This window comes from Erithacus rubecula, assembly GCF_903797595.1.
Source record: "Erithacus rubecula genome assembly, chromosome: 5".
NCBI classification, from domain to species: domain Eukaryota; kingdom Metazoa; phylum Chordata; class Aves; order Passeriformes; family Muscicapidae; genus Erithacus; species Erithacus rubecula.
This window is the reverse complement of record NC_136687.1, coordinates 15263429-15276887: the sequence shown is the minus strand read 5'-3', so window position 1 is coordinate 15276887 and position 13459 is coordinate 15263429. Positions and strand designations below refer to the sequence as shown.

Sequence of the window (13459 nt, the reverse complement as noted above, 5' to 3'; positions counted from 1 at the left end):
TGCCTCCTCCATCCAGCTCCCATTCAGCAGGCTCAAAGTCAGCAGGAACTAATTAGCTGAGCATAACCTCAGCTGTGGCTCTGTGGAGCAACCTGATGCCTCTACACTGTATTCTCCAGAGCCTCTCAAAACAACATGCTGACAATCACTGAGCAAGTTCAGCTTTGGACCATATGCTGCCTGTTTACTGGGTTCAGCTTCACACCTTTAAAACCTGACTCTGAACCTAAATGTGTCCATCTGTGCCATGCCACAAAGTAAGTTATATATTTTGAAAGTAGCCACACATGCACCAATTTAGCACCAACATAGATTTTATTTAAGTAATTACAACCAAATTATTGTGCATCACACAAACATACAAAACATATTAAGCACTGTAGATACAATAAATTATAATTTAAAACTAAATAAGAATTAATATTTAGTCTGCTTTTGAAATAATAGCAGATTAATCAGTGTCATTGTAAGTCCAATACATATACAATATATAAAGTCTTTCATAATTACATATTCACAAACTGGTAAGACTTCTCCACTCCACCATACCAAAGAATTATTATTACTTTAAGAGAATATATCATACCCCAAATAAGTTCAGTGATATTTACAGACAGTTTGTTTCCAAACTTCACCTTACAGTACAAATCACTACAATTTCCTTGTTCAAGAGTAGATAGAACAATAGGTTGGAATTTTAGATTTGATGATAGCCACAGTTCCCTGTTGAAGAAAACAGAACAAATTTAAAACAAAATAAGGGGCACTGTCACTACATATGACAATACTCATATAGTCTCTATAAACTGCATAATTCAAAACTTTTACTTAGTTATGTTTGCTATCATCAAACAGTAGAAAACTAAAAAGTTAGTATTTGCTGAGAAATTTACTGTCAAAAGGGCTGAAAATGTACCATTGAGGTAACTAATGCTGGGGAGTAAACATCCAAAAGAAGGGACATGTACATTCATGCCTAAAAGGAAGCATAAATATAGACATGAAATAATAAGCATTTTTAAGCAGAGGAATGATGTTCTGGAAGGGATTTCCAACAAAAGTAAGAATCATATGCTTTATAACTAATTTAGAAAATAAATTTGATTAATTAATTGGTTGGATTATATACTATTGCTTGCAACCACCATTTAGTAGTTTGTTTCCAGAGTTTTTTTTTTTTGCTTTATGTTATTACTGTCTTTTTAAAAGACATACAGAAAGACTTACAAAAAAGGTAAGACTACAAGAAATCAGGGGACCGACAGAAGAATTAGAGGTTTATGACTCACTAGATTAATTATATTATCTACACCTAAATTTTCAGAACATTAAGACAAGACATAATTTTCCTTTTCTTGTCTCACTTCATATAAATAAAAAACTTTCATCCTCCTCCATTTTTCATGATGTTTTTCAAGTCTGTAATACAAACACTGCTGCTGCTCTTAAATGAACAAAAATGAAGATAATTTGGGCATCTACTGGCTAAGGTGCAGAAGCTCAATACTTCCAGGCCTGCTAAATCCCTCCTCCTCAGGTTATTCCCACTCTTTGTGAATAACCATTTAATGTAACACATACAACTGTTCCTGGGTCAAGAAAGCAAATATTTTCTCTTCTAGATGAACATCAAAGCCAGTAATCCTCATTTTTTCTCCTTTTCTCCTTTGTGCACAATGTCCAGCACAACACTTGGCAAAAAAATGTTCAACAGAAGAAACTACTGCCATCTATTTCTTAAAGCATCTTTTTGATTTATAGCCATTGCAGATCCAAACTCTGGATTAACCAGGGTGGACTGGAATGTGAGTGTCAGATTCCCTCAGGAAATGGCATAAACAATAACCTATTAGTGGGAACAGGAAAGCATCATCAATAACAGCAAAAAGTAACTTTTTGCAAGAGTAAAGCTTGTTGAAAAACATATTTAGTCCCAGAAAATGGAACACCAAGCATGTATCCAGCCATACTGAAGCAAGAACACTGCAACAAAAAAAGCAAGCTGTAAAAAAGAAGCTGTAAAATTGTATTCAAAAGTGTAGATCACTGAATAAACATCTGATCAACTCACCTTTCCACCATGGTGCTCCAACTTTTGTAAAGCAACAGTAACTTTTTCTCTATGTTTCTTGTCCATTAATCTCTTCAAAAGCTATAGGAAAAAGTAAAAAGGTTTGTTGCACAATACAGTACAATATATGCAAAGAGGCAATAATAACCTATTTTGTTACTTTATTCTATCTTACCTTTGCACTATTAAAGCCACAAAGAAACATTACTTTATAACTTGTAACTGATGTCAAAGTATGGAACTCAATAAAAGCAAATGGAATAAAAAGATAACTAAAGAGAAACTTAAATTCAAAGAAAACTGTTAACCCACAAAAATATTTCTTTTTCTTTTACCAAACAAATTTGAAAGGAATATCCACCTTAAAAAAAAGTCATTCTTAAAGAGTTGTTCACATTAAAAGTTACCTTTTTTCTCATGGGCATTGAAAGAGATTTATTATAGTGGAAATACTTAAAAAAAAACCAGCTGTAATTTCTCTCTTCTGTACTGATTGTCAAAAAAGGTCCTTATATTTTGCTGTAAATGTGCACTTTGCAAGCAGGCAAAAAAAACCCATGAAAAGCCTGTCTGACAGAGGAATGATGTCCTCAGAATGACTTGGTATAAAAATAATTCTCATAATCCCACTCAAAGCTTATTTAAACTTCCTTGTGCAGAACTCACATCTGAAAGGAGTAGGAATATTTGCTTCTGTTACTGTATTGAAATGTTCATGTTTTTTTTAAGATATTCAGACTTAAGATTAAAAACTCATTTTGCAATAAATTTTACTCCAAAATAAAGCATCTGGATGTTTTCATAAATAGTAGAGAGAAGACTTCCATTATTCTCCAGTTTACATTAACAGTTTATACAGAGTCTGGTTTTTGGACCTTGCTCAAAATTTTTAAGTCACCACATTATAAAAGAACAAAGGAATCACACAGGGGTGTTTATGAAATAATGCTTTTCATGGAACTGCTGAGTCCTGCACTGTATCTGTGCAGATATTATAGTAACATCTCAACAAGAGTGCCATGAAAACAAAAATTATTTTTAATGCAGCATTAAAAACTTACATTTGTGAGTAGAAGCTTAAGATGATCATTAAGAGATGGACCAACAACAGCACTCAATTGCACTAAAGCATCCAATCCCCTTCCAAAAACTTCATCATCCACATGGGCCTTCAGAAGGGGAAGAAAGAAAGAAAATCCTTTAAGTAAGATTCAGACAAACACATAAGTTTTTCTAAACTGCAATCTCTGAATTACGATTGTATGGAGCAGTTTTAAATATTAAAAAACTACTGTGTAGTTGCTAATTGCTGTAACAATACAAGTTTAGAAATAGAAGTACAATATGACTGAGTATTAGTCTCTGGAGGCCAAATTTAAAGCCAGAGCATATTTGTAAGGTGGAAAACAAAAGCATCCATGAAATGTCCACAAAACTCTTGCATTTCTTCTGACACAACAAAACTAGTAATTTACTATTGCTGAAATAAAAAACTTCTGTGGCAGGCAGAACAGCTTGCTACACTGATATCAGTATTTCACAGCATATTAGAAATGCCATTTAAAATGCTCATATGTTGAAATTGAAAGACACCATTTTAGTTACAAATGTAATGAATTCTGAGTAATTTCTATGTAATTCATAACAATAACATTCTTTGTTGGGGAAACAGAGGAGCCAACAACTTTCTGTCTCCATTAATTTAGTCCCTGCCAACTACACCTTTGTCACCTGCCAGCAATTATCAGACTCTTATCTATTTCTACAGCTCTTTTGTCATCTTTATTTCTCCCATGGGAAGGTTCTTCTGTACCTGATGGTTTAGTTATCTGGCTTTTCCTTTAGCAGAGAAATAGACTCGTAACAACTTATTGTGGTCTCATTCTAAATTATAAGTTTATTTAAACAATTATTTTTCCTCTCCAGCATCTGGGCCCTGAACATTTTCTTTTTAACTAGAAATCATTGACTACTTGTGTAGTAGAAGATTTAACATGACATAACACCAAAAAAAAGTGCAACAATAAAAATTAGCCGAAGAGTAACATGAATTAGAAGAAAAGACAAGAATAATTTTTCTAATTTTGCCTTTAAGCTATATCTGAGATAGTGTTAACATGCAATTCTGAATTTCTGATACATCTGATCTGAGATCAATTTTCAACTTCAAGCCATCTCTGTTAAATCAGAACTGAAACACAGATAGCTTAAAGGACAGCTACTTATTGAACCAGAAAAGGGCTCTCGAAAACATGAAAAATATCCAAAAGATACAATCTTTAAAGCCAATATCTCAATTTATTTTCTGATGGTGTAGAAGAGTTGTTTTTTTTTTTTTTTTAAATTACGAATATGAGCTCAAACACTTTAAGTGTATATTCTTCCTTTTTCCTCATTGACATATTCTGGAGAGGGTGCTGTGCAGGCCTGGGAGCTGGACCAAATGATTCTTGTGGGTCCCTCATTTTGTGATTCTGTTTTACCTTTGTAGCATGTTTTGAATTGTTACATGTAATAGATGAGTGTTTATTCCTGTATATCCATTTACCTCAACTCATTTTTATTTTTTGCATGTTACTGTGTGTACATATAAAAAGCCCAACACAAATATATATATTTATTTTTGCTTATATTAAAACCTTTAAGAAAAGTTTCATAAAATTTTCCCATAGATACTGTCATATAGTTATACAAGGAGTTGCCCATCTTAATTTATATTTAAAGATGTATTTAGCTAATATACCAAGGCAAGGTTAACAGAAAGAGAAATCATTCCTATCCCCCAAACCAAAAGCTCATGCAATAGATTTATTGCATTAATATTACCCATGTAGTTCTCACCAGCAGAAGAAAAAAAAATCAAACCCATTAAAATCTCTGCAGGAAGAACAAGACATACCAGTGCAGCCTTTAAGACTGGAACTAGACGAGGCAACAAGGGAATAGCTTTTTCAGCAGCACCTTCAACCAGAAGTAATTCTTTAAAACCCTCCTTGGAAACAAAAGTATAGGGATGTTTTGTCTCTCTTAGTCCCTGTAGCAAATGTAAAACATCATTTCTTAATACTGAGCCTTCTTTTAAACATAAACACGTTTTAAAAGTTACACACAGCAGCAAGACCATGTTTAGATTTTGTCAGATCAGTTAAAAACATAAAGTACACTATCTCCACCATGTGGAGCCACTGGGTACAACTCTGCTCACAGAATATTCTAATTAATTTTTCTTTCTGAACATTGAATATTAAAACTCACATTATGAATACTGCCAAATAAATCAATATTTGTGCTTCACTACTTTTAATCTAACAACCCAAGGTATTTTTCAATGAGACCATGAACTAGAACAGGCTGCATTTGTGTAGAGGTTTTGTACCCTGAAGGGAAAAAAGAATAGAAGGTGAACTATGGAAGGAAAGACACCCCACACCACACACCTCTCTATGCAGCACTAAAAACTTGTAGATAGTACAAAGATGCACATCTAGTGAAGGTCTAACCAGCAAAATTCAAAGATTTAAAGCCCCGTGGCTGAAGCCTTTTTTCTTAACATAATACAAGTTTTATGTTACTTTAGGAATCGACAGTTTGCTTAATATTAAAAAGAAAAAACAAAAAAATAAAGGGAAAAAGGAAGCAAAGAAAAATAAAAAGCAAAAACAAGAAAAAAAGAAAAAAGGGAAAAGGGAAAAGAAAGTAAGCCACCTCAGTATATATATATATACACATATAAGCCACCTCAATGTCTACCTGTGACATTGGATTCAGCATTTATTTAGACACCTGGAACATATTTGGTGATAAATGTCACAGATGGTTCTGAGAAAGCAGAAGCCTCAACACAGTATATAGTATTTCTCTTGCACTTATTTACAGGATTCTGTTTCCACTGTATTAGTTAAGTCTATTGAAGAGAGCATTCTTACTTCATAAGATAGGATTTACATACAAAAATAAGCAAAACAATTTAGTTTACAAAAAAATCTGCAAAACCACAAATTTCATTCAACAGTTGGGCATCTGAGATGCAGTCTTGCATTTGATCAGTATGTTGAAGATTAAATGGCTCTACCTAGCTCTCCCAGAAAGCTCTAACTAAAGGACTACAAACAGCAATCTTCTTGACTATTTTTATTCATATTATATTCTCACAAGTGGGTTTTTTTAATATTTCTCTAGTAGCTGAGCCTAGTTAAGTTAGATTGTAAAAATTAACATTTGTAACTAAAAATGGTTGTATGCTTAATGTTGCAAGAAATTAAATTTACCTCTGCCAATGTTAAAAGAAGAGGATCAAAGACAAGAGTTTCAGGAGGGCGTTCCCACTGCAGTTTGTGGTTTACTGATCCATGCACTAACCTATATAAAGAATAAGGCTTTAACAAAACATATAATAGTACATGATTTATTGCTAACACTATTTGCTTTAAATGTATCACCAATTAGTTTTTTGTATTCCTACATTATGTACACAATCTCAATACATAATGTTCTATTTAATGAAATTATAGGATCACAGAATCAACTAAGTTGGCAAAGATCTCTGGGATCATGGAGTCCAACCTGTATATATGTATAATGGTTAACAGCACAATTATACTAAATTCCCAAAATATGGCAGTTTTCAAAATCCTGCTCCTAATCACATAGAAATCAAAAAATAGAAGTTCTAAAAATTATAGATGCCTCTCATGCCAACACAGAAGATATTCCTTTTGCAAAGTTACTTATTTTGTTAAGTATATCAAGAAACATTTTCCTCAAATAGAAGTGGGTAAGGGAAAGCAGTTGAAACTCAAGGAAGGTAATACTGGAATTTAATATTTACTCCTAAGATACAAAATAATGTATTAATACTATGTATTAATGATTCTTTTATACAATTATATACATATGCATCTTATTAATGATGGCTTATACTTTTGTAAAGTAATTCTGCATCCATGTGACAAAACACCAGAATATTTATTGTTTAGGCAAATATATAACTAACTTTAAATACCCTAAACTTGCTTGCAAGTAGTTTTGTTAATATTCTATATGCCTGAAAACTACAGAAATAGAATATTCAATGACATGTTGTGATACTACTCAGCACTGATAAAAAAGGCTGTGAAAGGTCTACTTATTAAAAATTTTATTATTTTTGTTAGCAGGGAGAAGTAAATACAATTACCTGAAAAAATAATTTGTGAAAGATGTTTAGAAAATCAAGTGTGCAAACACAAAGAACTTCAACTATTCTTTAGAAACGTGGCGGTGATATTAATATAGCATTAAAAAAGGACTAAAAGAAGACAATTTCTACGGCATTTTTGCTTTTCTGCTCTGAAATGAGTTAAGTATTAGAAAATTTTCCAGAATTGAATGGAATCAAACAACCTAACTAATTGATGAAACATGAAGAGATGTATTTTATTTAGTAAAAATAAGAAAAAACCCCAACACACCTGCATGGAATTCCACCTCTAGCATATGTAGCAGCAAATGCAGATTGTGGTCGAGAATAGGCACGAAACTGTGAGGACAGAAAAAAAAATCATTATTTATTCATAACAGTAATGTTTTCTAGCTATTATGAATATCTTAAAATGGAAGTTTACCAAAAGTGAACTTAATCATATGATTCTAAGACAAATTAAGAAAAGAACTGCAGCTATAGAGTAGAAAACATAGAAGTGATACACTTATGCAAAAACTACTTTTAAGACTCATAGGTCTGGGAAGTTCTTAAAATGAATAAAAGTGTACAATCAGTGATACCCTGATGGAATTACTTCATTTTTCTACCTTTTTCTTGTGAATGCTAATATTAAAGTCTTACTGGTTCTTTCCTAAGCACATTAAGCAGCTCCCACTTTCCTGAAGCTCTTGTTATTATATTGGTAACATGTAGAAAGTAGTTTTACTGCAATTCCATCTTGATCTGAGTATAGACAAAAGTATATGGTGGCAAGATGTGAGAGAAACACCAAATATTGGGCAAGATGGTGGGAGGGCACTGGAAATGTGCAGGGAGGCTTATACTGTGTGGGAATCTAGGAATTCCTAGATCTAGAAACTCTGGATAAGGAAACTGGGACCTTCATGCAAGGAAAATCTGCAAAAATTTGGGTTTTTTTATCACATACATGCTTCTTATACATATGAACTATTATATTATTTATTAACACGATCATTTAATGCTGCTTCCTAGATAATACACCTTATCACAAAAATTCAGAATGAAATACCATGAAATCTCAATTTTTATCTTTTGAGTGTTTAAACCTACATTAAGATTAGTTGAATTGTGCTCATGGCTTTATTTTGGTCATTGCACTACTTGCAAAGAGATTTCAATTTAAAAAGATGCCCACACTAAAGTATTCAGCCTCTGTTTATCAGCAAAGTACTTCTGCATTTAATTCTCTTCCCAAAAAGCCTGTGACACTACTAATTGCCAAATTATATGGCCCAGTGGTGAACTATTATTCATGCATTCAATGCTAGTTTTTCAGGCACTGGACTTCCATGAAATAAACAACTCCTTTAATTACTAGTCTCTCATGAACACAATTTTTTCCTGAAGGATTACATAATCACAGTAACTGTGAGTTTCAAATAATGCTCACCAGCAATTAATTTGCCAGATTTTCTGAAGCCTTGAATACCTTCAATATGCCACCTCATTCTTGGTTTTGTTGCACAACTGAAATGTTTCTCTAGAGCGGCAAGTGCCAAAATTTAGAAGAATAAAATAAAAACAGCAACCCTTTTTAATGTTTAGCTCTAAATCTCTTTTTAGGGCAATAGTAAATAAAAAAATAACAGTTACCATCCAAGCCACAAATGTACCAAAGTACATTTTTACAAAAATGTAATAAACAATGTTTTATCTCCAGGCATTTGAGCTTAGAAGGTATGTATGACTAATAACAAAATTTTAATTTCAGTTTAAGAAATAGGATCATAAGAAGCATGTCCTGCATGCTATTTCATAGAACAAGGAAAACTCTTCAAACCACAGATGGATTTTAACTAACCAAAACCACCACCACCTATACATACTGGATCAATAGTTTTAGGATTCAGCCTGTCACTGGGCTTTGGCTGTGATTCTGGAGAACGTTTCTTGCTTTTAGGTGCTGCAGTCTTTGTTTTTATTTGGATGCCTGATGACATGCTTAGAACATTGCTTCCTACAAAAAAAACCCAAAAATTAAAACATAAAATAATTTTCATTCCTATATGACAGATTATCAAGGGTTAGAATCCCCATGCCCAAAGGCTGACGTGACCAACCAAGCAAGTAAATCTGAATAAGTGCACTAGGAAACAGATGCTTATTCTTATACTGGACACCGTGCATGGGACAATTGTAATAGTCCTGTCATTCCAAATTTCAAATGCACACATTTCCTGACCTGTTGCTCTTTACTTGTGCTCTTTGAGACCTGCAGCAAAAGTGAATTAGATATGGGTAGCCTACAGAAATCAATTTGAGGAAGGTCCAGGATGAAGAAATGAAGCACGTACATTCAGGACACAAAACCCAAACCACAACCATTAAGAGATAAGAACAGAAAGGTAAGGCAGCAAAAAAAAGAACACAGAAAATTAATTCCAATTCCACTAAGAAGAATTAGAGTACTTTTTTTAAAAAGACTGCAAAAATAACTTTTTCTACATCCTTAAATAATGATTTAAGTACACTTATCTTTTGTAAGTCAGTGCATCAGCTATATGTCACTATGAATGCATGTAACTGAGTTAAAGTATCCCTAACAAAAATAATACTTCTCTACCTATTTAACTTACCAAGTCTGATAGTATGATGAATAACATAAATTATTCCTGGGAGATTACAAGATTTCAGATAGTAATAAAATTATAGAGTGAAAACATTAGTTTTGAATATTATAATGTACAGTAATTTTTGCTGTGGTGTATTCTGCATAAAAAGAAAAACAACAATTTAAGTAAGACATTAGACTCCTATAGTGAAAAAGAAATTACACCATATAGAGATGAAAGTAACAGGAAGCCATACACAGAAACAAACATTGCCTCAGGGATGAGCAGTGTGCTTGCTGTCCAGCCATCATCCTTGATGACACCTGTTTTTGTTAAAAACATGATTAAATGCCAAATACTGAGATCAGGATGAATCAGAGACAGATTTGCCATGCTTCTCTCTTGCCCTCAGCCAAGCCACCTGCTCTTATTTCTGCCAGTCTCCTGCATGTGCACTCCATGTTTAGCTTGGCTATTCTAATTCTTGCCTCTGAAGAGGATTTCCAGCATCATCTACAGTATGAAATCTTTAGGATTGCTTCTGTTCCTGGTAAGTGACAAGGTCCCAGCACGTATTTATGACATGTGGAAAGAATTAAATGAAGGGCCTAAGTTTTACTGAATGCTGTGAAACAACATATAATAATGATTAGCAAATTAGCTAAAATACAAAGCAAAACTAAAATTGAAAGTTTAAAGCAAAAGTATTTAGCAGTAATTTAGATGTATTTAATTTATTTTTTTTTTTCTGTTTCCAAGTAATCAAAATACATGCTAGGGCACATCAGATAGCACTGAGCAGAAAAAATATTTTTCTTAAGGAGGTCTCACTCTTCAGAGATGAATACCCTCGTGCAGTGAGGAGCTGGAAGGGTCGGTCACACGTTTTTGTAGAGAGATCAGACGGGTGAAACACAGCCGTGAATCAAACAAGCGAGGTTTGATACAGCAGTGACCCATCTACTGGCAGATGACAGACTTCAAATAAAGGAGTGACACTTTCAACAGAAACAGGAGAAGCACTTTTAAGAGACATCCTTCAAAGGAGGAAAAGCGCAGCCTGGAGTTCGGGATCTGGAAGTCACTTAAGGCGAGCAGAATGGAAGTCAGTAGGATTTGAAAGGCGAGGTCGCTCCCTTACCCTGCTGAGCGCCAGCTCTCCCGGAGTGCAGGGGCACAAACAGACGAGCGCCGTCAGCGCCGAGAGGCTCCGGCAGAGAAGCTGCGGCGAGTTCCTCAGAGCCCCGGCCCCCACGAGCCCCGTGGGACATCCAGGGACCCGCGGGAGGACGAGGGGCCCGCCCCGCTCCCCTGGGCCCCTGTCCCGCTCCCGGGCTATGCCAGCGCTGTCCCCGCTCCCGGGCTATGCCAGCGCTGTCCCCGCTGCCTGTCCCGCTCCCGGGCTATGCCAGCGCTGTCCCCGCTGCCTGTCCCGCTCCCGGGCTATGCCAGCGCTGTCCCCGCTCCCTGTCCCGCTCCCGGGCTATGCCAGCGCTGTCCCCGCTGCCTGTCCCGCTCCCGGGCTATGCCAGCGCTGTCCCCGCTCCCTGTCCCGCTCCCGGGCTATGCCAGCGCTGTCCCCGCTCCCCTGCGCCCCTCGGCACCTCCGACGCTTCCTGCCGGTTGCCAGGGGAACTACGGGCCGCCGGCAGCCCAAACTTCCTCCGCGCTTGCTGCAGAAGGAGCGACAATAAATTAAAAGGCTTTGTTAGGTTTTTTTTTTTTCAGCCTACAGGTGACATCGCCACTCAGTTTTGTCCACTTTTTAAATACCGTCCCAGGTATACAATCCACTCACACCATACTGAAAGTTCCGTTGGAAATGCAGCATCACATTTGAGTGTGGTAAATGAGCCTTTGGGCGAAGGGCTACTTTTTAACTTGACCACGATAGTGCTTTCTTGCTTTCTTCGAGAAATGTGAATGTTCATTCATGCACGCAAAACTTAAAGCAAAATGAATTTTGGTTTGCTTAGGTCGTGTGGGATACAAGCTTTCCACCATTGCATTCTTTCTCACTTCTGTCATTTCTACTGCAGAACTGAATGCGGATAAGCGAGACTATTCCCATGATTTTCCACAGGAAAAAAAAATTGCACTGACAGTGGTGAAAAATAGTTGTAGACTATTTGAAAAATGCCATTGGCATTAGATTTTGAGCAATGCAGGCATTTCATAATTGTTTTTATCCAACATAAACACTTTGTATCTGCCAATAATGGCGAGTCAAAAGTAAGGACATTAGCAGAGTTAAAATAGGGCTGCATAATCGAGTGCCATTGAAATGCATTAGTGCAAGAGACTATTTTGAAATACAGAAATAAAATATCTATAAATAATATTGGAGAGAGGAAGATTTCTTTTTTCTAACTGTTTTTAAGCTCAAGAGACATTATAGTACTTTAACAAAATTATTTTACTGTTCAACAATACTGAAGACAATAGAGAAATAGATCTTTTTATCAAAAAAATATATGTGCTAATAAATAATCTCAGAAAAAAATCCAATATTTTTAAAGCAGGCCATGAATATCTTTGAAAATGACACTAAAAGAAAGAAAACCAGCATGATCATTTCCAGGATGAGAAAAAGTCTTCTTTTTTTTAAGCAAGGTTTATTTTAGTTTAGTGTTTTGGTATCATTTTACACATGTATCTGCTCTTTTTTGTGAGTACAGAACAGCCCACAGGCTGGAAGAAGGCAACAGTACAATTCTGCAGTGGGTGGGAGGTATGATTGTTAAATGTAATTATTGTTTGGGAATTGAATATAATTATCATTTAATCGTAATAAGAATCATGAGAAACAATGTAATCATAACAAGAATCATGAGAAAGGATGTTTGGGGGTCCTGATGAAAATTACAAGAATACATGCTTGGATAAGATCAATGTATGCAATAGAATAATATGGGTTTAATAATTAGTAAATAGTTATATAATGAAAAGGGTATGAAAACGTGTCCATCTCGAATCCATGTCGGAGTCAGATTTGGGTTTGTACCCCGGATTCCCAGAGCTCTTCAATAAAAGCACCTGCAAATAATCATCCTGTGATTCTGTGTTTCTACACTGACATGTTCAGTCCCTTCTAATTCCTACAGTATGATTTTAAAATAGTGTTTATTACACTTGTCCTATCCATTTGGAGATCCCCTATTCCTTAAGTAGCTTCTTCGTTGTTATAACTGGCCTTGGATTTTCTTATTTAATATAGACATGGGGCATATGGGTAAAAATACCTATACTAAAATGTATTTATTTAAAATGAAATGCTTTTTGTACTGTGTCTTACTGTTTTTGATAGTTGTAATAGAAAGTAGTCTGTGACATATTAAACATACTTGGTGGATGGACAATTTAGGAGGAAAAATACTGTGTGATCACAGTATGGATCAACAAAACATGACAAATTTCAGCATTTTTCTTCATCATGATGATACAAGTTTATAACGTTAAATAGGGTATAATGATCCACTATTAATTACTATATAATTGTGTAGCATAAGATCCAGTAATTATGAGTTTGTTCATTATGCAGCTTAAGTTTGTTTAATTTCACTGCCATAAACCTTCCTAAATGCTTGCAAATAACTAAAGCCAAAAATATGA

At 35.0% G+C, this 13459-nt stretch overlaps 1 protein-coding gene across 3 annotated transcripts; it reads right to left on the bottom strand.

The window, feature by feature from the left end:
- Positions 1-293: 293 nt before the first annotated feature.
- On the bottom strand, positions 294-11146 carry PACRGL (parkin coregulated like). Of its 3 annotated transcripts, none has more exons than XM_079307160.1 (9): positions 10989-11083; positions 10659-10845; positions 9122-9252; positions 7522-7589; positions 6340-6430; positions 4971-5105; positions 3133-3240; positions 2072-2152; positions 294-723 (listed from the first exon to the last, which is right to left on the bottom strand). In XM_079307160.1, exons 3-9 carry the CDS (start codon positions 9233-9235, stop codon positions 667-669), a joined length of 654 nt encoding a protein of 217 aa, XP_079163286.1. In that variant the 5' UTR covers positions 9236-9252; positions 10659-10845; positions 10989-11083; the 3' UTR covers positions 294-666. The 3 variants fall into 3 exon arrangements, with proteins under 3 accessions (XP_079163286.1, XP_079163287.1, XP_079163285.1); XM_079307161.1 differs by having other exon boundaries at positions 10679-10845; XM_079307159.1 differs by lacking the exon at positions 10659-10845 and having other exon boundaries at positions 10989-11146.
- Between the last annotated feature and the right edge of the window lie 2313 nt (positions 11147-13459).

Bases quoted from the DNA above. Each gene is read 5' to 3' on its own strand.
- PACRGL (XM_079307159.1), bottom strand. From the start codon at position 11,118: ATGTCCCACGGGGCTCGTGGGGGCCGGGGCTCTGAGGAACTCGCCGCA. The intron at 7,590-9,121 runs GTATGTATAGGT...CTGTCCTCACAG, and splicing joins ATCCTAAAACTATTGATCCA to TTTCGTGCCTATTCTCGACC. The intron at 6,431-7,521 runs GTGTGTTGGGGT...TTCTTTATATAG, and splicing joins AGAGGTGGAATTCCATGCAG to GTTAGTGCATGGATCAGTAA.